Below are 27,835 nucleotides of genomic sequence, written 5' to 3'. Positions count from 1 at the left end.
AACGAATAAAGACGTAAAGCAGCCGCAGGAGTGGGCGGGAGACAAAAGCGAGCGACTTCAGACGCACTGCATCTACCTGATCAGCACACATTGATTTTACTCGTTTCAAGGAGACTGTGCAATTAGGCAGGTCTTCGAGAAAGCATTTCATCAGGCCTGGTGTGCAGAAAGTCTTGGCAGGGGCACCGGTTTCTGCACATTAACATTCACTGGGACCAGGGCTCGCGCAGTGCAGATGGGAAGACTCGGTGATTGAAAATAAAACAGACGTGTTAGGAGATCCGTAGTGCGGGCAGATCCCAGACTCATGAGCACCTTTTGGGATTATTGGGATCTCAATTCGTGGTAACCAGATCCATGATTAGTAGAGAACTGCAGCATCCCCGATGCACGCCCAGTACAGTACCTCATCAGGCAATGAGTGAGCTACTGGTAGTGTGAGAGGCTGCAAGAGACCAGAGATGCTGGGACTGAATGACAGTCAAGCAGGCAGCGTTCTGTACGTCCTTAATAACTATTTGAGCGGCTCTTTTGACAGCCGCCTCTGCGCCTGCGCAGGTTGCTGGAGGTGAAGAACAGTGCTGGTGACACGTGTGCGTCACGGGCTGACAAGTTACATCGAGGTCTTGCTTTGCCAACCTCTGCTCCAGAATGACAACTGTGTGGACTCCCTCCATCTGTTTGTGTCCCTGCACAGAATGCTATTGGACGCTTTGGATGTGATTTGTGGTGCCCGAGGTGTAAGGCAGGGATATAACTGCCTTACACCTCGGACAGGAGCTGTTCTGAGGATACAATCTCTTTGCTAGACCCACTCTGCCCAAGCTCCTCCTCGGTGGGCCCTCGGCAAGAATCGGAAGTCACAGCGTCTGACCAATTAAATGATCCCTTTTCCTGCACACTTCCTAACCTGGACTTGCCCAACAGCCAAAGGAACCGTCAGAATCCCACTTTAGGAATCCCAGATCAAGGAAAACGCTCACAGTTCATAGAAGCGTCATAGTTCGTCCTAACTATTGCCGACAACTCAGCCACTAATGTCCACGCCTCGAACCAGTGGTAGCTGGTAAATATGCGTCCAGAGTGGGCTAAAGAGTGTGGGGAATCCCAGAAATTCTGTGCTGGCAAGAAGTTTCCAGCAATCCTTAAAGGGGATCTAGTTTTGATTACTTTCCATCCAACTCTTGATGCAGATTTTGTGCACACAAAAAAATTTAAAAAAATAAAAATACTTTCCATTGTTTTGGGGCAGTTTTTATGTCTCCAGTACCTGATAGCACAAGCTGTCTGGTAGCCAAAGGCCTACTGGGGGCTTACAACCCTCTCACCGTTGCTCTCATGTGCTTGCCTCTCATTCAGTGGCTTGCCTTTTGTTTGTCTCTCCGCTTGAACAGTCTCTTCAGCATACTTCTAACTGGATGGCATGTATCCTTCCACTGCTCACACTTAAGTAACGACTTCTTTTCTTTCCACACTCCATGAGAGTTAATGCATTTACTAGCTGTCTACCTCCGATGCTGCTTCCTCTTGCTAAACACCCGCCACCCCCTGCACAGGTGGGGGACTGCAGCGAGACTGGTGATATTTCAACCAGACATACAATTACTCACCCTTCATATGGCAAATTATACAAGAAGGACCCAATGCAAGCCAGTTTCTTGCGTTAGAGAATATAACATTCTCCAGCCGTATTTATTACAATTCATAAACACGACAAATGTTTTGTTTTCCACATAAATACCACAATAAGTATAGTACAGCATATTGTTCGCATGGGCATATCGAATACATAAAATCACCTATCAAATACTCCATAGCTAATACATGAATACATTAAATTTCATATCAAATTAAGGAGTCATGATTGACCACCCCTCAGGCCCTTGTTGTGCTGACTGATTCAATTGACTTGGACCCCGGACAACACCCTGCTGGTCTCTCCATAGGTTGTCTTCTACAAGGTGAACTCATTTACCCACTCAAGACAGAGGGAGCTGGGATCAGCATAACAGCTGTACCCCCAAACAACCATGCCAGAGCTCCCCCATACAGGGATTCCCCCTGGCACCCATCGAGAGGTGGGCCTTGGCCAACCGGGCCACACCTTGGTCCCTATACTAGCCCACCACCCCCGTATCCCCAGGGCCGTGTAATGAGTACCCCAGCTAGTTATGGACAATCACGGTAGCAGGTGTTCCCAGCCTTCCAGTGGTGACTGCAGTACCCCTGCCCCGGATTGAGCTAAATGCTTAAACAATCCAATTCCATCCTGAATTTGCCTACACATATTCTTGATGCCAAGATTGTCTACCTGTTTTTAGTGGCCAAACATGACTCCTCCTCCGCTAGAAACAATGATTGAACGTACCCCTAGTGGACTTAACACAGGAATGGGAGGGTGGGGAACAGGGAAGCACTCAGGTGCTTGAGCAGGCCAAGGATGGCATCAGAGATCATCAGGGGGGGGACCCAGACAGCGATGTTGTAGGAAGTTGGCTCTGTATGCACTATTTCAAAGTAAGGAATAGTATGCACAGAGTCCAAGGGTTCCCCTTAGAGGTAAGATAGTGGCAAAAAGAGATAATACTAATGCTCTATTTTGTGGTAGTGTGGTCGAGCAGTAGGCTTATCAAAGGAGTAGTGTTAAGCATTTGTTGTACACACACAGGCAATAAATGAGGAACACACACTCAGACAATTTCAGGCCAATAGGTTTTTGTATTGAAAAATATCTTTTCTTAGTTAATTTTAAGAACCACAGGTTCAAATTTTACATGTAATACTTTAAATGAAAGGTATTGCAGGTAGGTACTTTAGGAACTTTGAATAATCAAAATAGCATATACACTTTTCACATAAATCACATATAGCTATTTTAAAAGTAGACAGTGCAATTTTCACAGTTCCTAGGGGGAGTAAGAGTTTGTTAGTTCTTGCAGGTAAGTAAACCACCTACGGGGTTCAAGTTTGGGTCCAAAGTAGCCCACCGTTGGGGGTTCAGAGCAACCCCAAAGTTACCACACCAGCAGCTCAGGGCCGGTCAGGTGCAGAGGTCAAAGTGGTGCCCAAAACGCATAGGCTTCAATGGAGAAGGGGGTGCCCCGGTTCCAGTCTGCCAGCAGGTAAGTACCCGCGTCTTCGGAGGGCAGACCAGGGGGGTTTCGTAGGGCACCGGGGGGGGGGGACACAAGTTAGCACAGAAAGTACACCCTCAGCAGCACGGGAGCGGTCGGGTGCAGTGTGCAAACACACGTTGGGTTTCCAATGTAAACCAATGCGAGACCAAGGGGTCTCTTCAGCGATGCAGGCAGGCAAGGGGGGGGGCTCCTTGGGGTAGCCACCACCTGGGCAAGGGAGAGGGCCTCCTGGGGGTCACTCCTGCACTGGAGTTCCGATCTTTTAGGTCCTGGGGGCTGCGGGAGCAGAGTCTTTATCAGGCGTTGGGATCTGGGAAGCAGGCAGTCGCGGTCAGGGGGAGCCTCGGGATTCCCTCTGCAGGCGTCGCTGTGGGGGTTCAGGGGGGGCAACTCTGGCTACTCACAGTCTCGTAGTCGCCAGGGAGTCCTCCCTGAAGTGTTGTTTCTCCACAAGTCGAGCCGGGGGCGTCAGGTGCAGAGTAGCAAGTCTCACGCTTCCGGCGGGAAACGCAGTTGTTTTAAAGTTGCTCCTTTGAAACAAAGTTGCAGTCTTGGATGAACAGAGCTGCTGTCCTCGGGAGTTTCTTGGTCCTTCTAGAGCAGGGCAGTCCTCGGAGGATTCAGAGGTCGCTGGTCCTGGGGAAAGCGTCGCTGGAGCAGTTTCTTTAGAAGGGGGAGACAGGCCGGTAGAGCTGGGGCCAAAGCAGTTGGTGTCTCCATCTTCTCTGCAGGGTTTTTCAGCTTTGCAGTCTTCTTCTTCTTAGGTTGCAGGAATCTGAGTTCCTAGGTTCTGGGGAGCCCCTAAATACAGAATTTAGGGTGTGTTTAGGTCTGGGAGGGCAGTAGCCAATGGCTACTAGCCCTGAGGGTGGCTACACCCTCTTTGTGCCTCCTCCCAAGGGGAGGGGGTCACATTCCTATCCCTATTGGGGGAATCCTCCATCTGCAAGATGGAGGATTTCTAAAAGTCAGAGTCACCTCAGCTCAGGTTGCCTTAGGGGCTGTCCTGACTGGCCAGTGACTCCTCCTTGTTTTTCTAATGATCTCCTCTGGCCTTGCCGCCAAAAGTGGGGCCGTGGCCGGAGGGGGCGGGCAACTCCACTAGCTGGAATGCCCTGTGGTGCTGTAACAAAGGGGGTGAGCCTTTGAGGCTCACCGCCAGGTGTTACAGTTCCTGCAAGGGGGAGGTGATAAGCATCTCCACCCAGTACAGGCTTTGTTACTAGCCACATAGTGACAAAGGCACTCTCCCCATGTGGCCAGCAACATGTCTCGAGTGTGGCAGGCTGCTAAAACCAGTCAGCCTACACGGGTAGTTGGTTAAGGTTTCAGGGGGCACCTCTAAGGTGCCCTCTGGGGTGTATGTTACAATAAAATGTACACTGGCATCAGTGTGCATTTATTGTGCTGAGAAGTTTGATACCAAACTTCCCAGTTTTCAGTGTAGCCATTATGGTGCTGTGGAGTTCGTGCATGACAGACTCCCAGACCATATACTCTTATGGCTACCCTGCACTTACAATGTCTAAGGTTTTGCTTAGGCACTGTAGGGGCACAGTGCTCATGCACTGGTGCCCTCACCTATGGTATAGTGCACCTTGCCTTAGGGCTGTAAGGCCTGCTAGAGGGGTGACTTATCTATACTGCATAGGCAGGGTGAGGTTGGCATGGCACCCTGAGGGGAGTGCCATGTCGACTTACTCGTTTTGTCCTCACCAGCACACACAAGCTGGCAAGCAGTGTGTCTGTGCTGAGTGAGGGGTCCCCAGGGTGGGTGGCCTAAGATATGCTGCAGCCCTTAGAGACCTTCCCTGGCATCAGGGCCCTTGGTACCAGGGGTACCAGTTACAAGGGACTTACCTGGATGCCAGGGTGTGCCAATTGTGAAAACAAAAGTACAAGTTAGGGAAAGAACACTGGTGCTGGGGCCTGGTTAGGAGGCCTCAGCACACTTTCAAATCAAAACTTAGCATCAGCAAAGGCAAAATGTCAGGGGGTAACCATGCCAAGGAGGCATTTCCTTACAGATGTGTAATCTGGGCAACCTTGCCCACTACTTAACATGCCCTGCCGCCCCTGACGACCGCCCGGGCGACCCTGCCACCGATGGGAGCAACCAATGGTTGCACCCCATGGGAGAGAAGGCAATTCAAAAAGGTGGCCACTGTTGGCATCTGCCCCTGACCGTTCCGATCCGGCCCACACCTGTCTCCGGTGCCTGCGACCTGGCAGCTTGGCCCCTTGTCCATTTGCAATGTATTGCTCTCTCCCATGTGTGCTGCACTTTCTAACCTGCTTCTCTTCAAGTCCAAGCATTTGAATTCCACAGTGCTCTCTCCCTTGTGTGCTGCACTCTCTCGCACCTGCTTCTCCTCCCATCCAGGCATTCCGTGGTGCTTTCTACCTCGTGTGTTACACTTTCTCACCTGCTTCTCCTCATGTCCAGGCACTCTGTGGTGTTCTCCCCCTCGTGTGCTGCACTCTCTCTCACCTGCTTCTCCTCACATCCAGGCATTCCGTGGTGCTCTCTCCCTCCTGTGCTGCACACTCTCACCTGCTTTTCCTCACATTCAGGCATTCCGTGGTGCTCTCTACCTCGTGTGTTTCACTCTCTCAGCTGCTTCTCCTCAAGTTCAGGCATTCCACAGTACTCTCTACCTCGTGTGTTGCTTTGCCCTTCTTCCCTCACTCCCGCATTATTATTTGTGGGGATTATTATCCGCACAAATTCGTGCACAGCATCGAGAAACAACATTGGCAAAGCCGAGAAGTCCAAGAGTGATATCTGGGGACTTTGGCAATATATAGTTGTTCCAAAGCACACCCCTACCTGCACCACAATGATTTGTGACATTGGCAGTCGAGCTCCGCAAGGGTTGCTTAGAATGGCGAAGCCAAACCTGAAAGGCCGCATTTCTAAACCGCTTAAAGAGTGGAAAACCAAATACCCTCGCACAAGCCCTGATTCTCCATATTGGTTTGTTCTTTTCATGCCTGAACAAATTAAAGTTTAGCACTTCCATCTGGAATGTCTCTCTGCATCCTGTGGAAATATATTTACTGAGATTTTTTGCGATCCATCTCAAAGTTCTGTAACTTATCTTTAAAAGCTGTTTGACACTATGCTTAGGACGGAGGGCATAAAGTGCACAGTATTGCTTGAGATTAGAGCTACTTTTAGATTTTTTAATCTGTCAAGATTAATCTTTATTTAATTTGCAATGCTTTGTGCTACACATACTTGTAAAGACCATATATTGAAAAAACAAATTAAGTTACTTGCACAGTTGTCAACCCGCTCAATTTCATGGAGGTAACTTTCAGTCAGTCCCGGTTTGTCAGGCTTCAGCGGTAAGTGCGCTCGCACTTGTAGAGACAAATATTCAATGTGAAAAGAAACTACAACTCCCAGCAACCTTTGGGCTGATGGCTGGAAGATCTAAACTGGCTTTCTTAGAGCTCAGGGCTTTGCAAAAGATGCAAGGGTATAAGAACGGGATATGAAAGTCACTGGAAAAACAAGGGAGTGCCTCGTGTGTAAAGAACATCTGGGGCACCATCAATGTGCTGTGGAGGGGAACAAAAGAGACCAGCTATATTGACAACAAGCAAACATGTTCATGCTATTTGAGTGGCTGTGTCATTGCCTGCTCCAGAGTCCTCTCGAGGAGTGACAGAACTGAGACAGAACAAATCTCGCTCACCCTAAAGAACGTTCTTTAAATAGCGGGTACAGTGCATGCTTTAGAGGTACATGGACTGAACAGTTATATAAAGCGGACTTTGGCGCTGTAGAGAGTAGTGGAGCATGGGCACAGACGGCGGGCGGTTTAAACGAGATAATTGGGTTCAAGGGCCTACATACAGGAGACTACTTTTCACCGCCTTCATTAGAACTTCTCATAGCAGCAAAATGGAGGACAGTAATCAGGGCATGATCTCGGAGCTCAGTGCCAAGCCCTCTAAGAGAGGAAATTGTGTCTAGCCCCTGACTTGCCGAACACACTCCCCAAGCAGACACACATGCACTGTTCCCAATCATCTGACCTCCAGAAACGCACACAGCCCCATTTATTGATGACTTTAGTGCTAAGGAGCCACTCTTTGAATGTGCGCTCTGCACATAACCAACAGAAGTGCCACACTTCAGGTGGGGCTCTGGCAGAACTTGGATGGTAAGAATCTGCTAGCCAAAGACTCATGCATGTAAGGATAAAAGTGGATTGATGTTGTGCAATAACTTGGTTCTACTGCTCATGTACGCAGGCCCGGTTCTAGCGGGGGGAGGGTGGTGGGCAGGTGGCCCAGGCCCACCCAGAGTAGCTCCGTGGCCCACCCAGAGCCCATATGCAAGTAGAAAACATAAATTATTTTTCTTTATGTTCCCTGTGAGCCTCCAGGCTCACTTTCTGAGTCTAGCTGTTCAACTTCAATGAAAAACACCAGTGTGATGGGCTACTTGGAAGTGCTTCTGGATAGGTGTGAAGTTCATGGGGGTGGTGGTTGTTAACACATGTGAAAAGCACAGGTACCTATGACACGTCTATTGTATCAAAAGATTCCAGCTAGCTCCCATTACAGAGTACTTGAGAGATGGTATATGGCTAGAACCGCTGGAATTTTGTGATTCAGCACGTCATCGTTTCTGCATAATTATGGATCGGCCACACTTGCCACGTAGTCCATCATCTCCTGCATAATTTGCTGTTTTTATTTTTTTAAAGGGTTCTAGTTTACACGGATTAAAAATTACAATAAAACAATACAATGTGTTGCCACGAGGTGGCAGGCCTCTTGCCATAAAGAGACAGGTTAACTCTGTATTGCTGTATTTAGATGTTATACTGATAGTAATGAGGTGATATATTTGCCTATACAGTGTTAACGTGTACTGCTTCAGAATATGCCACACTAGGCTGCATAATTAGCCTTTTCTTGTGGCATAATTTAATACACCCTACAGCATAATTTGGTCCTCCCTGGTGGATAATAAAAGTGGCGCTGCACATGGCACAAATAATCTTATAGGATTTTGCAAACTCAAGAAAAGTATTTGAAAAAATACACACAACCAAGTTATATCTTAGTAGTGTTTTTTTTTTGTTCCTGCTGAGACTTTATCCTTCATTTGTGACACTAGTTTGAAAAACGACATTGCAGATGCCACAAGTTTCGGATTTTCTGGATTGCTATTTTTTTTTTTTGGTTACAAGTTTCACCAACAAAACACAGATACAGCATGGGCAGGAGCAGAGCAAGTTCCTGCTATACAAAGAGGAGTATTGGCAGCTATTCTGTGGCACCCTGGCACCTCGGACTGCGACTGTATGGCCTACTCCCAATCTCCAGAGGGGCAGCTGAGTGTAACATATTCAGAAGGAGCTTAAGACACAGGCAGCACCCTGTAGGGGGTAGGGGACTGAGCATTTCTTCTCTGCCACCAAATTTTACTTTTATGTCACATAGATAAAAATGGTTTATAGGGCCGCTGTAACCCCTCAATACTAAACCAATAAGATAATATAGTGGGCGAATGCACGTACTGCCAAGTTGTTCCAACAATCTGTGGTTTCATAAATTTAAACATTGCTATTCAGTCTTTCATTTCGGATTCAAGATTAGGAGAGCAAGCGCCATAAAATATGTGTATGTCCTACCAACAATATAAACATTTGGAGCTTCTAGGTGCCCCAGGACCCTGACAAACAAAACATTAATTTGGGCTTCAAGTAATTGCGTTTAAGCGCATTACGAAAGGCAGAGCACTTAACCTGGTTAGACTACTGATGTACTCAACTATCCATTAACTCACAGCTGTGGATGCGATGGTGCCCTTTTGTCAGAAATCCTAAAAAACAGGTCCAGCACTTCCATGACTGTGGCTCTGTAGGGCAATGAACTTAATAAAAAAAAAAATCGAGATTCTTGACAAGAGGAAGTGGTAATGGGAACAGCACAGAGATGAGAACTGGAAGGTACTTCGAGAAGAGTGTGATGACAGGAGAGATGAGGGTAAGGAAAAAAGGAAGGATAGGAGAAAAGAAATGGTAATGAAAGAGGTGGATGAAATTAGAGTCAAATAGTGAGTAGAAGGGAAGAGAATAAATATGACAGAAGGGCTGATTACAGAGGAGCAGGAGAGTTGTGTGCCGTAAATTAGAAAATGTGGTAAAGATGGTGTTAGAGGCGGATGAAGGAGGATATAGCAGCAGAACAATGAGCAATGCGGTTGATAGACCTGAACTGAGAAAGGGACAGGTGGTGACAGTGCTTAATTTGTACATGTTGTTTCCAGTGCTCAGCACCGGCACTTATTTTTGAGGGCTGGGGCTTAGTCCTCTGCCTCAAGCATTTACTGCGAGCAAAAGACACATATGGGAGAGACGGAAGAAGAGAAAAACCAAAAAGCGTCACAAAGGGAGAAAGCTGCAAGAGTGAGCTGAAGGGGCAGGGAGTGGCTTTAAATGTATTGAAGAGGCCCGAGATGGCTTCAGGATTACGCTGCCTCAGTATTCCGTGTTCCCACATTTAATTGCAGCAGCCACATGTTTAGGAGGAGGGATTTGGGCACCGGCACATTTTTATTGACAAATTAAGCACTGAGTGGTGAGTACAGGGTGAGGAGTAGGGAGGGGTGGAGGATGAGGCTGACAAATGATTAGGATGATAAGAAATAAAGGTAATAGCGGAGAGAATGAGAAAATGTCAATTGAGTTGGTGCAGGGAAGGAGTGTTATATGGAGAGTGGTAGAGCACAAGGGAGAGGAGAGTGACGGGCGGGGAGTGTGACAGACAGTGAGGGTGATGGAATAGGAGTCTAGACAGAGGAAGGCAGAAGAGGGGAGTTGCCAATCACAATTTAGAATAGGCTGTTCAGTCTTGAGGTACTCACATGAGCTATACATGTCCACTTTGTTCCCCTTAAAATACATTCTACTCAAAGGACTGACAGACAGATATTGTCTGAGAAGCTAGCCACCATCCCAGTTCCAGTCATGGTCCGCAGAACCTGTGCACTTGGCAGGGCGCGCAGCTAAGGGAAGGAACAAGCTCACATCTGATGTTGGCAAGTTACCAACTCTGACTGTTATTCCAATTCTTATTACCCATATTTGAAGTAAATGGACAACAAAAGGCATTATCAACAACTTCAAAAAGTTTCTCAGTCTTTTGGAATCTGTTTACAATGTGCATGTTCCCCAAGTCTTTGTAGATCTTCTGCACACAGACACTGAATACCCAGGCGCTGGTGCTCCAGCACTTGTAAATGTTGCGAGCTGCCGGTAAGGACCAGGCACAGGCCAGCAGGACTGCAAGTTCCATGTATGCCCATGCAAATACCCACACAAGCAGGCAGCCTTGCGGAAGCAGCTTAAGGTTCCTTCACATACTCCACAGTATAACCCCGTGGGCAGCAGCAGTGAAGTGAGACTGGCAGAAGAGGAGGAGGTGGAGAGAGAAGCTTGAGGTGGAGAGAGAAGGCTGTGTTTCAAAGAGGACAGGGTGAAGCGGAGACAGGTAGGAGTCTGAGAGGGAGAGAGGAGGCAGAGAGGAGGGACAGTGCGGAGGAGAGGGGGGGTGCGGTGAAGAGAAGGAGGAGGAGGGTGAGGAACAGAGTAAGAGAAGGCTACGGCAGAGAAAGGAAGGTGAAGTGAGAGAAGAATGAAGTGCAAGTGTAGCGAGAGGATAGGGAAATAAAAAGAGTGAACCTGGAGGTAGAAAGGGAGTAAGGTGAGGGAAGGAAGATTAGGGTGAGGAGGACGGAGAGAAAGAGGATGACACTGTCAAGAGACACAAGGTTGGGATGTCCAAAGAAGAGAAAGAGGAGGGTGAGCTGAGGAGGGGAGGGTGAGCTGAGGAGGGGAGGGTGAGTTGAAGAGAGGAGGGTGAGTTGGAGAGATACGGGTGAGGCAGAAGGATGCAGAGGGTGAGAAGAGCAGGGTGAGGTGGAGAGAAAGGAGACTGAGGGAAAGAAGGACGAGGGAAAGAGAAAGGAGGATGAGAGAGAGAGAAGTGAGTGAAACGGGGAGAATGGATGGTGAGACAGAGTGAAAGGAGAGTGATACAAAGGGAGCCAAAGACATAAAAAACCTGGGAACACAAAACCCCCTAGAAATAGAGATAAAACTAGTAAGCACGACCCCCGCAGTAGCAGAGCATTAAGCTCGCCCCCTAGAAGTCTATTCAACGTGCCTGGACCCAGGTCTCAGACACCCGGGAGAAGCTACATAAATCCATTTCTCATAATGGCCCGCCCCATGCTTCTTAAAGGCCCTCCCGGATCCTGGGTCCTGGGGCAGGGCTTGCCTGTCCGTACAACGGGCCAACGGATCGTTCCAGCGGGCTGCACCTTCAAACTCGGTCGTTTGTCGCTAAGGAAAAGTGTAATAAAATGTGTTTAAATAGACTGAAAACTCCGAATGTAAATACATTGACAAGTCGTCACCCACAACACTGGGCTACATGTTATAGGGAACTCAAGATACCTCTACCCTTGCAGCCCAGGCCTGAACATTACAACATACCTGATACTTGCGGCTCTCTGCGTTCACTGACCACGGGGCTTGGTCTGTTCAGATCGATCTGGATATCTCTGTATGGGGCCCAGTTTCCTCATATTCTGGGATGTTCGCGGGGGGATCGCAGGCCTTCCTCTCCTCCAGCAGTATAACGACGGAGCCTCGGTATTTTTCCAATTCTGAGCAATTTCACGGTGCAACCAGGAGAGCAACTCGGAGAGTTATCTGTTTGAATGTTCTTGGCTGGTGTACGTCAGGGGATCGTTTTGGTTTTTCAGGTAGATATCAATCTTGGTGCCAACGTCGTTCACATGACCTCGCAGCCAAAAGCTAGAATGTGCTCCCTGCTGCTCGGGATGAATTACCAGGAACCTGTGGGCGCAGGGGGTGCTCAGGGCGAGTGGTTTGCCGCTGCGCATTACTTACCTCTCTAGAGCACTGGTTGAAAGGAGCTATCATTGGTCATGGTCTTCCTTTGGAAGGGAACCAGGCGCGGTTCAAACGAGAATTGTTTGGGTCTGCTATGGGACACGGTGAACAACTATCTGGTCCAAGAAGTACCTCCAAAGGCATGTGAGGTGAAGCACCTTGAAAGGTTTAGGACACGATGAGGCGCAGTAAGTTCGAGTGTGAAGCCTCATCCGAGAAGTCGGACGGTTCGGACCGAAAGCCAATCTCTCAAAATGACAAAGAGCGACGGATCCTGGAACGGAATAAAGGTCGCAAGGTTCGCGCAGTATCCGCAGTTTGCATAAACCGCCACCAGATGGCAGTAACACAACATGAACCTTGGCAGAGACGTAGCCGCACCTCTGTACATAACGGAAATCTTGCTTCATTCACAATGACTAGTAACCAAACCAACCAAGGTGAGGCCAGTAACCTGAAATACATGTTTGGGGGTAATGCTCAACAACAACAAAAGTCTTCAGCAGAAGGGAGAGATTTTAAAGGTTTGAAGGATACATTTCCTATATATTTTTTTTTTATTTTTTTTTTAAACTTAGGTATTTTATTACTTTAAATCAACAAATATTTGGTAATAAATATAAAAAGTATACATTTACGGAAATGAGGACATTGATAAAAATATACATTTAATAAGGGAGTGCAGGGTAACGGTCATGAAAACATTGTCAATTCATGAAAACTGTCATCTGCAAGAGGTGAGTGACTTTGGGGCGGACTGGACAGAATTGAAAATAAGTGTGAAGTGGTATATTTAAAATAGTATTTGGACAGAAACCTTGACCAAAATTACACTTAACCTGAATACGTGCAGCCTTTCAGTGGATTTGGGGTTCTTACTCAAACAGGCTTTGAGGGAACGTGTAGCAAATGGGGCATATTGAAGCACATTCGGTTTCCGCCAGTAAGGTGATTGCCATCCAGACTAACACTGCATTTCATACTGCACAATTCAGCGATCTCTTATGGTTCCAGGAAAGCCACATGACATGTTTGGGCGAATAAGCATGGAAGTCATTTAGGGGTCGCAGCTCCGACCCCTGGCACTACATTTGCGACCCCTGGCTTCAGAGGTTGCACATTCAGTGCCAGGAAGAAAGGGGCAGCCCCTCTTTATGGACTTCAGTGGGGACTCACTCACTTTCCTGCCTATTTTATTACACTAATAGTAAATAATAACACATTATTCACTATTAGTGTAATAAAAAAAAGGGACAATAAGTTTAAATATGCCCTTCCATGGCAGCTGAGGAAAGTAAAAATGCTTTTAAATGTATGGTGTATGCGTACTTGAGGGTGTGATTGTGTTTATGTGAGAGGATGTGTGTGCAAGTGAGAATTTGTGTGTAGTGTAAGTATGTGTGAGTGAAAGTGGAGGTCAAAGGTCACGTGATGTCACTTCTGCTACCCATGGCATTTGGGTGAATAGACGGAGTAAGTAGCCGGTGGAAACATGGAGACATCCGTTTGATGCAGGAGAGCTGTTAGACTTCACTGGCATCTATCTTTTGTTTTTGCCTCTTTCCAAAGAAACTGCCAAATAAAATGTGAACCTTGGGGTAATCCTTGAGGCAATTTTAACTGGGAAGATCCCCTCTGTGAGGACAAGATCTAAAGAGCTCCCTCGGTTACAGCGCGTGAGCCCGCTGAGTGCAGTTACATTCCGGTCAAGGCCTCACTGCGGAAGTAGGCCACAGAGTCTTCCTTGGCCAGAGTCCCTTTGAAAGGATTATCTTTTCTGAGAGGATACACACAACAGAAATTAACTAGGCACTACTATCATTCTTGTTTTGTTATAATTACAAGGGAAGTGGAGTCAGTCTGCTAATAAAATTCACTTTTACCTCCCCCTCCTTTGGTTTTGATGTAATAAAAATCTAGGCCACATATATAATAACAACCGACTTTTTTTTTAGTTCAGTAATGGCGTGGGTTATGAATATTTTTAAGTTTATGTTTAAAAAACTATAACTTAATAAACGCCTCTCAATGCAGTGATCGAAACTGGAGTATTGAGGTGAATCATTCTCCCATGCTAAAGAAATTAAAAATATAAGCAATTATCATACTTTTACATGATGTTTGTTGCACGTTTCACATGCAAATATGTTCAAGACTAGAGTTGTGCATGGGCTCCTGCAGCCAAGCCAAAGAGTTGGCTCAACTCTCCCTGTTAATTTGTTGGCTCGGCCATCTCTCCTTTTAATTGGCAGAACCAAAACTGCTCAGCAGCCATATTATGTTTTTATTGGCCATGTTCCCCATATTGAGAGATGGAGTACAGAGATGCCAGGTGAACTCTTGTCAGGACAATGACCATTTATCTAGTTAGCTTTGTAGGCAACCTTTGGATTCAGGGTATTTGTAGTTTCACTTTTTACATGAAATCCCTGCCTTTTCAGTCATTGGTTACAAAAATGTACTGGATAAAGTTGAGCCTCGAGCCCTGTGGTCAGTAGACAGCTGTGGAAGCAGGAAAGAGAAATAGAGAAGCTTCACCGTTTGTCACAGATCAGCAGAAGCTATGCTGCAAGCTCAGCCTCTGCTGTCCTCTCTGCAGGATGCGAACTGCCTGAGCAGAGAACAAAACCCCTAGGCTGCTGTGCGAGCGCAGAGAGATTCATCAATCGAACCAGTTCGGCGCTGTCACTTCCTGTGTGTAAGAGGGTGCCAACATAGGATGCAAGTGCAAAGATTCTGCGAGGGGTGTAGGGAGAGACACACTCTTCAAGCAGAACAAGAGCACGGGGTCTTTGTGTCAAGAAAGGCCTTTACACAACCCGCCACTTTGGTGATCGGTCGCAAATGACTAGAGGTCAGGAGGTATTTGCAAACCACAACCTCTGTTCTCGGTGCAGATTCTTGGCCCTGAAGGCTGTCAGTGGACAGTATTGTTTAGCTGGGGCCAGAACCTTCGCTCGTACCGATGTCCATGTCTATTCCCCGATTGTCACTGGCCCATGTCTTCATGCCCTGTGCTCCACAGCCGTGTCAGTATCACACTGTTCAGGTCAGTATTTTGCTGTCAGAGTTTTTGTCAATGTCCCCGTGTCACAGTGTCTTGATGACCAAGGTCTTTTTCACTATCACCATGTCCTAGAGCCAATATCTCTGTGCAAATGCCCTGAGGGTAATGTCAGTGTTTTCTCGCCCACGCCCCATGTCACTGTCGCGGTGTAAACGTGTCAGCATCCACGACTCTCTAGAAGCAGGTTGAAGCTGGCGCCATCTACTCGGAAGGATGTTCTCAGGCTGTTTTTCGTTCTTTTGTGTTTTTGAATTTTATCAACGCAATCCCCATTCCTTGTTAAAGCGCTACCTCCACGACATGTATTGCCGAGCGTGGATTGCCTCACATTGAAAGCGAAGGAGGCATCTCCCGGATGTAAAAGGGAGAAGGGGACAGACAAGGAAGCAACGAACCCTTCTCCAGGGAGCCCCATCCGAAGCAAACGCAGACATGGGCAGCTGGGTACTCGGTACAGGTAAGAGGCGCCTGGGAACCAACACCGGCACTAACCAATCGAATCTTTGGGGTTTCATGGTGGCAGTTACTCTGTTTCAGAGGCTCCGTGAGGGTGTTACTAGCTCTGGAATGCGTCCTTTTACCGGGAACCAATACAACAAGGTTTGCACTAGGTACAGGCTGCGAACCACTAATATCAAAAAATAACTTTTTCCGAAAGCAGAGTTCTAACTTAAACACTGAATCTCTTATGAATCTGAATAGTTTCTGCACATTTCACGACACTCTTACTCTGCAGCCTATCTTACATCTAACACTTTTTTTTAATCGCAGCAGCCTAACTTATACTATGTACTATACATTTTTTTTAAACAATTACTTTCATATTCAAAGCGCTTATTGTTACAGGCTAGGACCTCACAGCACTATAAATACAGAGGTCCCTATTGCCCACCAGGATTCAAATCAGCGACCCTCCGGCTGCAATCACAGACATCTGAAGTGACTGCACCAACCAACCGGGCTTTCCTACCAGAACAATGCATTTCTCACAGACTATTTTAACAAGCATTTATTTTTCATCTGAGGTACATCACATTGTATAAATAGCCGCAGAATATTTTGTTATTTTTAGTCACGTCTGAACTCGCCCACACTACACTCAGGATCTCAGTTCGCCTACGTAGTTTAAAATTCTTCGACCGCTAAGTGAAAGTCAGCACCTCTTCAGCCCAACCTAAGTCAGCGTCCGAAAGCTGTGCTCCGTGTTATGTGTACTGTATATAGCGCTTGTACCGCAATAAGGTCACTTGAAGTGCCACAGGAAATGGGAGGAAGGGGATAAAGTGAAAAAAGTGTTAGAAAAATACATTTTGGTTTAAATAAGCGAAAACGTGTTTCAACCTGGGAGCGTTGGTAAGCCTCACATGCCCACGGATCGACAATACAATAACAGGGCATTAGTACCGTCTTCTCGTGTTCAGTTTGAAAAGGTCCCCCTTGTAGGAGCTGTTCACTGATCATTAAACATGCAGAGGGTACGGAAGGCGCGGGGCTTCGAAACGCTTGCTAGTGCACAATGGGCCTCGTGTTTTAGGCTGCATGCACTGGGAGCTGGTTAATTCATGTAAAATGCACAGGCCTCCGCCTGCCGCCAGGAGTGGCCTGACCCGCACAGCTCCCGCACCCCTGGCTGTCGCCAAGGCCAGCTAGCCAACGAATGCAATGTGAAACGCCAAGTATTTCAGATTGGTCATTGTTAGCCAAATATAACAAAACGTAATCTGAACTACTGCACTCACTGTTAATACTTAACAGTCTAGAACGTTTATATAGTAAAGAGTTTGAACATAGACGGTGCCTGCCCTGCTCTCCATCTGAGCCCCCCTTGCGTATACATGACCCTAGCTGCCTGCGTATTCCTTGAACACCCATGTAAATTATTATACCCCATTCTGGTGTCCATGCGATAAGAGGGCACCTCCGCAGGGCGCCAAGAGCCTTCTTTGCTCAGCTTCCTTGCTCAGGTGCCCACTAGGGTGACCAGACGTCCCAGATTTCCCCGGACAGTCCCGGTTTTTAGAGGACTGGCCCGGTGTCCCGACGCCTCTCTTAAATTTAAATAAATGTCTCGGTTTTTGGGACAAAGGTCAGATCATCTAGGGAAGCATAAGGTAAACACACCTACAAAGTATGAAATAATTAAAGGAATTTATGTTTACTGTCAGGCAACCCAGTCCCCTGTCTGCTCCCAGCAGAGAGAGGGAGTGGGGAGCAGAGAGTGGTGGGTTGGGGGTGCAGTGCGGGAGGTTAAGCCATAGCTAATTTTATATATGTAGTCTTATAAATGTGTGTGTGTGTGTATATATATATATATATATATACACACATTTACACACATGTATAGGCACACATTCACAAAGCTACGCAAAAAAACGAGACAGGCCAGATATAAAAGCGAGAGTAACGTCTTTAGTCTTTCTTTTATGTCGGACCTGTCCCGGTTTTTGCTCCTCAAAATATGGTCACCCTACATTGCAGCCATGTTGCCAACCACAGTACAGAAGCTATGAATAGCCTGTGCAGAAAGTTAGAGGGACTAGAATGGGTGTGAGTGCAGGTCTCACACCTGTCCTTCGACCTCTGTTCTGCTTAGAGGATTCAGACTAAATGTGACTGTGGAGGGCCAGGATGCTATCTGGTCTCTGTGCCTGCCAGGGTGAGACTTCACCCCCCAGCTGCGTGGCGAAAAGGAGGTTTAGACATTCATGCGTTATTAAAGCGCGCTGTTTGGCCTGCAGCATGGGACGCGCGCAGGATGTGCCTGGGTCAAGACCGGGCCTGTCTACGCCCGTCAATGGCCGAAGGAGGCCGTACTGGGATACCCTCTTTCCGCTCATTTGAAGGTACTTAAGTAAATTGGTGGGGTGGGGTTACGGTGGGGCCTCAAAAATATCCTTGGTAGAAAACGGACAAAAGGAAAGCAGTCAACTTCAGCAGTATCTTTGGGCCCCACTACCTCTAATTCTCAGTCTACACTTGATGGATTTCTCCAGCGGGTGGCGGGGGTGCTAAATAAAGAAACAGAAGTGGCGGTGAGGTGGTTATCTTTTTGCTACCCTCCAGCAACACCTTTGGCAAGATCACAATCTCCCACCTAGGAGGGTAGAGGAACTCCAGCTTTAAAGTATAGGTTGGACGATTCATCCCATCAGTTATTGTCTGAAGGTCAAGAAAGCCCCCCCCCGCCTCTGTAACTGGAGATGGAGCGTCTCACTCAGAAGCCCCAAAGTTAGTTTGTGGTAAGAGAAAAGGGATGGAGGTAGTTTGAAAGCAAAGAGATCCTGCCCAGCTGCCCCAAGTCACCAGCAGAAGCCTTCCTCATACATACCAAAAGTTGCAGCAAATAGGGACCTTGCGGCTACCAGCGGCTACTAAAGAGACTGATTTTCTCCCCTTACTATTGTATTAAATGTAGCCTTAGCCCTGATAATATCACGTTTGTGCAAGATTGAAGAGCGCAGCCTTCTTTTACAAAAATACATAAATAATGCTTATTCTGTTTCGGGCACATGTAATTAGCCATCAGTCATAGGGAGCGATTCGGTACAGAACATGGAGCGAAGGGAAGTTCCAGTTCCCACACACAACAGAGGTCATCTGGGCATACAGGGCAATAATGATGGGTTATCAGGGGAGATAAACAATAAGGCTCCAAACCCTTCAATTCTTCAGGATGGAACATGGAACATCATTGTCCACCAATCAATCAAAACTGTAAGTCCTGTAAGGGAAGGGTCACCAGAGATTTAGGAGTCCTCAAGAAGAACATTGCTGATGCTAAATATCTTGCAGTTACCCCCTCAGGCTTCCCCTTATGTTGTACTGAAAGGAGTACCGCCTCTACATATTGGAGCAACCGAAGATCATGATCACTTAACAAAATAAGGTGATCCACTGGCTGAACAAAAATTAGTCTAACCAGAGAATAATCCATAGCTTTATAAATCGCGTGAGGAGAGTCGACTGAGTAGGGACTATTCTTAAAGAAGATCCAGCAGATGGTGTTGTGGTGAATTTTAGAAGTAACGAGGTGGCCAGGCAGATTTTACCCAATTTATCACATCCAAGGAATCTAGAAACCTAGACTCGGCCTTTAGGCTATTTTCACAGGTCATTCAAAAGACCCCAAGAACTGTTCCAGCGAAGGCCTGTCACTTGCAGTGCCAACTTTGAATAGCTATGATTCTATTGGTGCCCAGTTCCTGTTCATCAATAAAATGCTCATCTTGCATGCCATTTTGTGCAGAAATAGCTGCCACCTTCTCCTGCTTGAACTTGAGTTTTTGTTGTGGAAATTTCCATTTTTTTCTTCTTCTTAAAATCAAAATTTCTGCTGAGCGTTGTGAATCTTTTTTTTTGGTTTCACGTACTCTGTTCATTGGTCTTATCGCCCACCCCTCCCATGACGTTTATCCGGTGAGTCCTGAAAGGAATGAGATTGGCGTGTATCAGTATATTGATATCTATCTGAAGTTTTTATATTATCCCCGTTTCTTAAATTGTAAAATTTCTCAGGGGTCTCCGCTTGCAGAGATTCTACCCTGTCTTTTATCAAATGTTTGTTTTTGTTTATCCCAGCATTTTTTAGAACCCTCAGTCGCTTGCTTGGTAGAATCCTTATTGGATTTACCTTGTAACTGTGGTTTACTTGGACTAGCTCCCAAACTATCCCGACCTATACTCAAATAGGTTTTGGCAATAATTTCAGGCAGATCGTGTTCTTGATCCTGTACAGGAACATGCCGGACCCCATGCACACTGCTAGTGCTACTCCTTCCCCTTTAAGGTTACTTAATATTATTGAGGACACTGTAGCCAAATTGCCCATTAATTGAATCCCCAACTCCAGGGTCGGGACAGCCCTGTATTAATCTTAAATTAGTTTTAACACTTCCAGGAGATTGGCAAGTGTTTGTGTACCTTGTGTGGTAGTGCAGAGCGTGGCAAATACAGTACCCTAAGTGTTGCAGTTATCCACTGCGGGAACTATTCCAAATGGCAAGCACATTGTGAAAATTCTGTGTTTATCGTGAGGTCCCGTAAGGGGAAAACACAGCTTCCAGCACGTTTATTTTTTGAGCTAACCAAAACGGAATTTCTTCAAGTTTGGCCGGTACTTTACCCATAATTTAATGCACCGTTGCAGGGTTAATGCCTGGTGTGACTTGATGCGGTTGTGCTGTAGTCTATATACTTTTACAAGCTCAATGTATAAGCGGCGAACCTTGGCTATCGCCAAGGTGCCTGCATCAGGATGTGGTGTATATGTGGCAAATTGATGCCAGGTAGGACCATCATTACTCAGAAGACCTAGCCTAACATGCAGTGTTGCATGGGGTAGGGCGCCATCAAGCCAGTTTTGGTGGTCTTCTAAAGATAGAGGTATCTTTATGTATGCGTATGCTCTGTATTGTGAAGGTGCATTAGCATGAGTATAATGCTGAAATGTATTAGTGTTCACTTCAACGGCTGAAAAATTGACCCATGAGTAGAAAATTTCTGTTCTATAAGCTGGATGAAACTCGACCACAAATGTAACATCACCACCTGGGCTGTAAGTCCATTATTTAACAAATGATTAGTGAGGGGGCCTTATGTTTACTGCAATTACCACCCTCTGCAGGTTTGCTATGGTAAATATACTGGTTCTGAGATAAGGACACCAATTAGAGATTAATCCTTTTAAGGTTTAACCGTGAACAACCTTCATTCTAAAATAGGTGCTACCTATCTAGCCAAGGAGGAAAATTCTCAATACCACGGACGTCTCCGTATATAGTATTGGGGTGCCTTTAGCAAATAGTGAGGCAGACACTCAGGGAGATCTGTAATTCAGTGCCTGACCAACGTTGGTGGTGCCAGGTCGTGTTTGGCTCTCATTATACTAAATGAGACTGTTGGGCAGCAGCACCACCAGGGCATGGGGATTTGAGTCCAATTCCACTCCGTGTGACAACTGTCGGGTTAACTCTTCCAGCAAGATAGCAGTACCTCATCAGCACCTAAAAGTGGCAGTGGTTTGTGGCAGCCATGCACAAGACATTCTGATTTCTCAGGGAAATCGGGATGCAACAGACCTCATCCTTTTCTCAGTTATATTTGTCTCACATATGCAAAGACAAACAGAAGCAGAAATCGGCTCAATATATTTTATTGAATCAACTGTGTTCTAGATAAATTAGCATGTACTGCAATGATTAGGATGATAAAATACAATAATAGCAATGCGGTGACAAGGAAAGTGAAACACAAGAAAAGTCCCACCATAGTGTCAGAGTGCTAAGTGTCAGGATTCATACCTATGATACTAAGGTACTACTAGAGCATAGAAGTGTTAGCCCTTTCCGACAGCCTAAGTTTAACAAGGGTGGCGGATATTCCCTGACCTTTGAAATGATAGGTATAAAAGTTCAGCATGACAATCCAACTTCCATCACTTCACTATCAGTCCAATGCTAGATTAAAGCAAGCTAAAAACATGCAGGCACTGGTAAAATATGTCCCCCTGTCGACAACAGAGGGCATTGAACCTTACTTATCTTGGGTGATGAATCCACTGTGCCATCGGTATCTTTCTCTTCTCATATTTTCTATGATCCATGTGGTGGTGGTCTTCCTCACCCCATTTTGTTGGTCTTGTGACTTTACCCTCCTTGCAGATGTGACCAACTCTTGTTTCAAAACACGTCACTTTTTACTCTTCTGCCCAACATATGAAGTACCAAGGCACATGTTTCTATTGCTTATGCTGCAGAAAGCAAATGTAGAACTTATTCTGATGGTTTATGTTACCTACAGGGGTTGGGGAGTGAAGATGTTTTTTGGGCAATTCTGAATTTTTAAAGATATCAGTGGTGCTGACAAAAAGATATGAACTTGTGTCCCTCAGTTAGTTTTAAAAGGGGGTGAAATCCAGTATGTATGTTTGACGTATTAAATGATTTGCCTTTGCAGTGAATGTTCCTGTTTTGTACTTTAATTATTACATACATTACGTTTTTGCTGATGAAATGTGGAATTTCTTTTATTGTATAGTTTCATGGATTTTTACAAATCCAAATAAAGGTTTTATGACTAACTGTTTAAATTCCACTCTAGTGCCCTTGTGATAGAAGGGCACCTCCGTGGGGTGGCAAAGAAGAGCCTTCTTTGCTCAGCTTCCTTGCTTAGGTGCCCACTGCAGCCATGTTTCCAACCACAGTACAGATGCTATGAATATACAGTGCAGAAAGTCTGAAGGACCAGAATGGGTGCGAGTGCACGTCTCACGCCTGTCCTTCGATCTCTGTTCTGTTGAGGAGATTCAGACTAAGTGTGACTGGAGCTAGGAGGGGAGCGGGCAGCAAAACTGCAAAAGCAGCCTATATTCAATATAATGTTTCTTTTGTGCGTCTTCTATTTTCAGAACAGAACAAGAGGAAGCCTGTTCAACAGATTTGGTATGAGCCACATCTCCAGGAAAAACCACTGCCAAGTGGGAGCCGAACCATGGAAGGAGCGGTTCACAACCCTGATACACTCAACAAGTAAAGACCCAGACAGTGGGATTTGACTCTGTCTGATTAGCCCTTTTTAGGGTCGAGCCTGCGTTGCATGCGCTCGCGCATGCGTATCGCAGCGAGACGCTTTAGTGTTTAGAAAAGGGTTCGGAGCCCTGTCGACCTCACGTCAGTGTGTTTTATTGGTTCGTGGGCTTGCCTAGTAAAATCTGCTTGCTTTCATTAGTGGAAGGCATGTACACGTCATGCCTTTTCCGGTGGCTAGCCCTCCTCGAGCGCAGCGACCAAGTACAGAAAACATGCAAGGCTCGCTGTTTTCTGTCGGATCGTGGACTACTTTTTCTCTATTTTCCTAGCGCGATTTCGCTTGGCAGAAGTCGAGCGCTTTACACAGTTAATTTCACTTTTTCGGGTTACGTACATAAAAGCACTTTTGCCGATAGATGAAAAGTCGGGTTAGGAGTTTACAACGCGATCAGCTCTAAGATGAGCAAACGCGAGACCCGTTGCATTGCAAATGCTTGTTTATGGAAGCTGTGAAATACTGACCAAACTTTCCATACCTTTGAGGCACTGGCTCCACTCCATGGCAATGAACAAACCAGAACTAGTAGGAAGCATTCGTCCAGTACCAAGGGGCGTATGGTTGTATGAGCAGGCATATGGCATCTACAGAAGCTACTCGCACCTACATGGGACTAGACTTCATCCTTTGAACACGCAGACAGCATTTCTTTAACGGAGGATATGGCTTTGACCAATCTCAAAAGACATTGTCAAGTGTAGTACCAACCTGGGTCCCATGGTCCTCATACCGGTCTACTTAAAACCACTTCAGGATAAAATCAGTGGGCTGCATGGCACAATCCCAGTGCCCTTACTCTGCATTAGTCAGTGCACGTCAACATGGGCCGCTGTGCACTCCCACAACAGAGACGACAGGAACTATCCAGCAGAGGACGTAACAGAGCATCAGTCTTGAGAGGCTCAGGTGCCACAGAAATCAGCTGAGTTTCAAAGACAATCGAGGCGTTAAAAAACAGTTAAATCCCTTTGAGTATAAATACTCCGATTATATTATTTCCGTCATTAGAGTCAAACATTTTTTAATCCTGGGATGATTTTAATAAAAAAAAAACTTCGAATAATTTATAAGGTGTTGCTATGTGGGAGTAGTCCATTATGCCACCTTATCGATTATGTTCAGTTCAGGCATCAATTTCAACAGCTACTGACAAGTTTGCTAAATAAAGGATGATAGCATTCAAAGTGCTCAATTAATTGGAAACAAAGGAGACAAAGCAAAGCTTGTGCTACAGATTATTTGTGGATATCGATTTCTAAATATAAACTTCCTAAAGTCCCATACCAGAAGCCCCTGGGAAGCAACTAAGGGCCAGATGTAGCAAAGGTTTTTACCCATTCTGTGTCAATGGGAAAAAGTGTTCGTACATATGGCCCCGAGTCACCTTACAATAGCAAAACACGTGTGGCTCTTTTCTCCATGAGACACTGACTTGGGCCTCCAGGAAGTTCCATCTTAAATTATCTTAGGATAAAAAGTGAACTATATGATGAAAAGACTAAAAACAATCTATTTATACTCAAAACTGAGTCAACTGTTTAACAGCATCCATTTTGACGTCTACTTTGCCTTTGAAGTTTTGTATTAAGCAGTTTTAGGAAACAGACACTGCAACCAGAGATACACTGTGGGGAGCTACCCTGTCTTACTCAATATCATCTGAGTATGCTGAGGAGGCCACCCCAGCTTGTACCACCCATTTCAACTGCCAGCGCTGCCAATGACAGTACCTACACAACTACTAATGGTTGTATGATGGAACCATGCATGCCTTAACAATGCAGTTGTTTCCACAAATTTTCGTTGTAAAGGCATGTGTAGAAACGGCAAGCAAAACGTCATGCGTGGTTCTATCATACCACCCCGACCCACCCTGAGGCCCAAAACTACCCCCACCCCTAATATCTAAACTATCCCGACCCCCACCCGCCTTAAAAAACAAAACAAAAAAACTGTCCCAGCACCCCACCCCTAAAAATAAAACTACCCCGACCCCCCCACCAGCCGAGCCCTAAAAAGAGAAACTATCACGACTCCCCACCCTAAAAACGAAACTACCCGAGCCCCCCGTCACCCACCCTAAGCCCTAAAAAAACAAAAAACTAATAACTATCCTGATCCCCCCACCCCAGCCCCTAAGAACTAAATTATCCCAAACCCCCACCCACCCTGAGCAGTAAAAAAAATAAAAATACCCTGACCCCTCCCACCTCTAAAAACTAAAGCTAAAGCACTGCGACACCCCCTAACCACCCTAAACCCTAAATCCGCCCCACCGCAAAAAAGTACCCACCAATCCTGCCCCAACCCCACTTACCTCACCACATCCTCTCCCGATCCGTACTCTTTTCTCCTCCCTTCCTTACTTAAACCTTCCCCCACACCTTTTAAAATAAACTACCCTGTCCTACACCCTAAATAAAACATTAAAAAAAAAAAAAAAAAAAAAACAACCCCCACCCTCAACCCTTAAAAAAATATCCAAACTCTCCCCAACCCTTTAAAAAAAAAAAAAAAAATGAAAAAAAAAGCCTGCCCCAGCCCTCCATCCACCCCAATCCCTTAATCCACCCCAACTCTGCCCCAGTCCCACTTACCTCACTGCGTCCTCTCCCGAACAAAGCATGGCTGTTTCTGTGCCTTAACCATGCATAGGTGTAGTTCAGCACATGCGTTGTTAATGCACAAACAGCCATGTGTCGTTTAGGCAAGCGTGCTTACACTTGCATGGGAAACCTTCAAGTTTACACATTGCTACACGTTTGACAATTCGCACGGTTCGATGCCCGCGCAGATCACTGTGCTTCTTCATGTGCCAATAAGATTCAAGCAATATTACATTACTCTGGTGGCAATGTTCTGCCCCGTGCTCACTGCTGGAAATCGCCACCCATCATTCCAGCTCACTTGCACTATCAAGATGTCCTATTTCCCCCACTCATCAACAGAGGAGGGCTCTTTCTGCTGCTGACCCCTGTAAAAGTCTCCTCTTCCTCTCATCATGAGAACACCCTTCCCAGTCCATCACCATCTCAAAACAGTTCAACGTTTGCTCAGGTGAAGCAGCTTCCATGGCCCATTCATGGAGCACCATTCCACAATCAAATCAGAGTGCTGTCCCCACCCGAACCACAAGGAGCCTTTTCCGACCAAATTAATGAGAGGCTCCTGTATCCACATCACAAAGGTATTTCTCGTCATCCCCATCAAGAAGAAATCGCCAGTACAGTTCATGAAATGTCTTATGTAACCATATAATTAAAAATATCCCCCCTTCCCCAGAGATATCATGCGCTGTCGTGACCACCAATCAAATGTAAAGTCCCTGCCCTGCTCACCTCATGATGAAGTCATGTCGGTTGATGTCCTTCCCGTAGCCAGAGCCTCCCAGGTTGCCAGAGTTGCCCACAACAGCGCAGCGGCGACACACGGTAGGGTCCCGGTACTCATAGGGGCTGTAGCCGGGCACGATCTGGAAGAGCTTCTGCAGTACCTCGTTAGTGTTGTGAGACTTGAACTGTGGCTGCAGCATCTGTGGGGACAAGAGATCTAAGATGAGGAATGCTCTCCATCCCTTGGACACCGAGACAGGACAGGAGGTGGAGAACCTCAGTGTGGCACTCTTTGAAAGCAAAGCCCCAGAAGTCATGATCAATTCTGCAAAACCTCTTACTCAGTCATGTATTTAATGATTTTTAATGTTAGTTGAATGCAGATGAGGATGGTGCAGGTACTTGTCCACTGTGCAACAGGGACACTTTGGCACATTCTCGTTAATAGTGGCTGTGTACGGTTTCTACACATACACATTCCCTTCAAGTATGGAAAGCACAACTGCAGCGGCAGTACCCACAATGCCATGCCAGTTTTCACACGGTCACCAATAGGCAGAGCATCACTTCCGTTCCAGTATACCCTTGCCTCCAGGCGGGGTGCGGGTCAGTGCTAGGCCACACCATGTGGTGGGTGGGCTTTAGTGGCGGGGATGGACTCAAACTCAGAGAGGCGGATGCAGGGCCAAAGGTGCAGGTGTGGAGGAGCAGCGGTGGCTCCCTCCTTGCTGGCATGGATGTGGGCAGCCCCACATTCTATGTGGTATATACTGGTTCTACAGCACAAGCACCCTAGGAGAAGCAGCAGCATTTTACAGATGGGTGGTGAAGTGGAACACGTTACTTGTGAATACTGTTGTACCGTAGAAGCAGGCAGGCAGAGCCAGAAGGAAGATGAGACCGTTTCAGGGAGCCCAGCTGCACTATTGGTCTACACCTGCTGGGGAGCAGCCTCACCACCCCCTGCTGCCAGGTGAAAATCCCAGTGTCCTGTGTGGCCTGTCCAACCTTGGCACCCGGGGATGCAGCAAGCAAAGGGACTTTGCAGTTTGATCTTTGGATTCTAGCAGGCCGGTCCAGTCACACAGCAAGCTAATCCTGGGTCTTGAGCCTGCATCAGCATGCAGGCACCTCCAGCTAAGGAACGAACAAAAAGCAATGTCTTCACTGGGCGCCACCGCACAACAGCCTCAGTCGTGTCCATGTATTGGCTAGTCATCGGAGGCAGCAGACTCAATCATGCGCATTAGGCAGCTAGTCACCAGGGTCAGCATTACGCTTGCTTGATCCGGAGGGTCTGCTATCTGTAAGCGCAGTAGAGCGCCCCCTGCCACACAGTGGTGGTAGTCCCACAAGGATGAATTACAGGGACTTGCAAGAGATTTGGAGCCAGTGTGTTGCAGCAAAGGCAGCAGCTGCATACCACACACAGGAAGGAGCGGTGCAAGCTTCACACACAGACAGCTGGAACAGCACACGCGACATTGGTGCAAGGGTCAGACTGAACAGCTGTGTTTAGGAACATGATATTGTAATGTGTCACATGTGTTCCCCAGGGCCCTAATGCATCTACCAAAACACCTATGAATACTAGCGAAAAAGGCTGTTTTAGTTAGAGAAGTGTGAGTTTCTTCAGTGAATTTATACACTTGATTGACATTACCCCTGGCGCTATTGAAGAGTCTCGAACAGGTACGAATTTGGAAGCACCAAGATCATGACAATGATGACCATAAATTTACAATAACAGCCTGGTACATACTATGC

The 27,835-nt window shown here is 46.5% G+C and overlaps 1 protein-coding gene across 4 annotated transcripts in view; it reads right to left on the bottom strand.

Moving 5' to 3' along the window:
* The window catches only part of ST3GAL2 (ST3 beta-galactoside alpha-2,3-sialyltransferase 2), a 235,769-nt gene that overhangs the window by 29,453 nt on the left and 178,481 nt on the right, over nucleotides 1–27,835 (bottom strand). For all 4 annotated transcript variants that reach the window (XM_069217523.1, XM_069217524.1, XM_069217525.1 and 1 more), the window contains exon 3: nucleotides 26,075–26,268. In XM_069217523.1, coding sequence (XP_069073624.1) covers nucleotides 26,075–26,268 — 194 coding nt within the window. The remainder of the gene's footprint in view (nucleotides 1–26,074; nucleotides 26,269–27,835) is intronic.

This window comes from Pleurodeles waltl, chromosome 12, assembly GCF_031143425.1.
Source record: "Pleurodeles waltl isolate 20211129_DDA chromosome 12, aPleWal1.hap1.20221129, whole genome shotgun sequence".
NCBI lineage: Eukaryota > Metazoa > Chordata > Amphibia > Caudata > Salamandridae > Pleurodeles > Pleurodeles waltl.
Note: the sequence above shows the minus strand (reverse complement) of the source record. Positions and strands in the feature narration are given on the sequence as shown.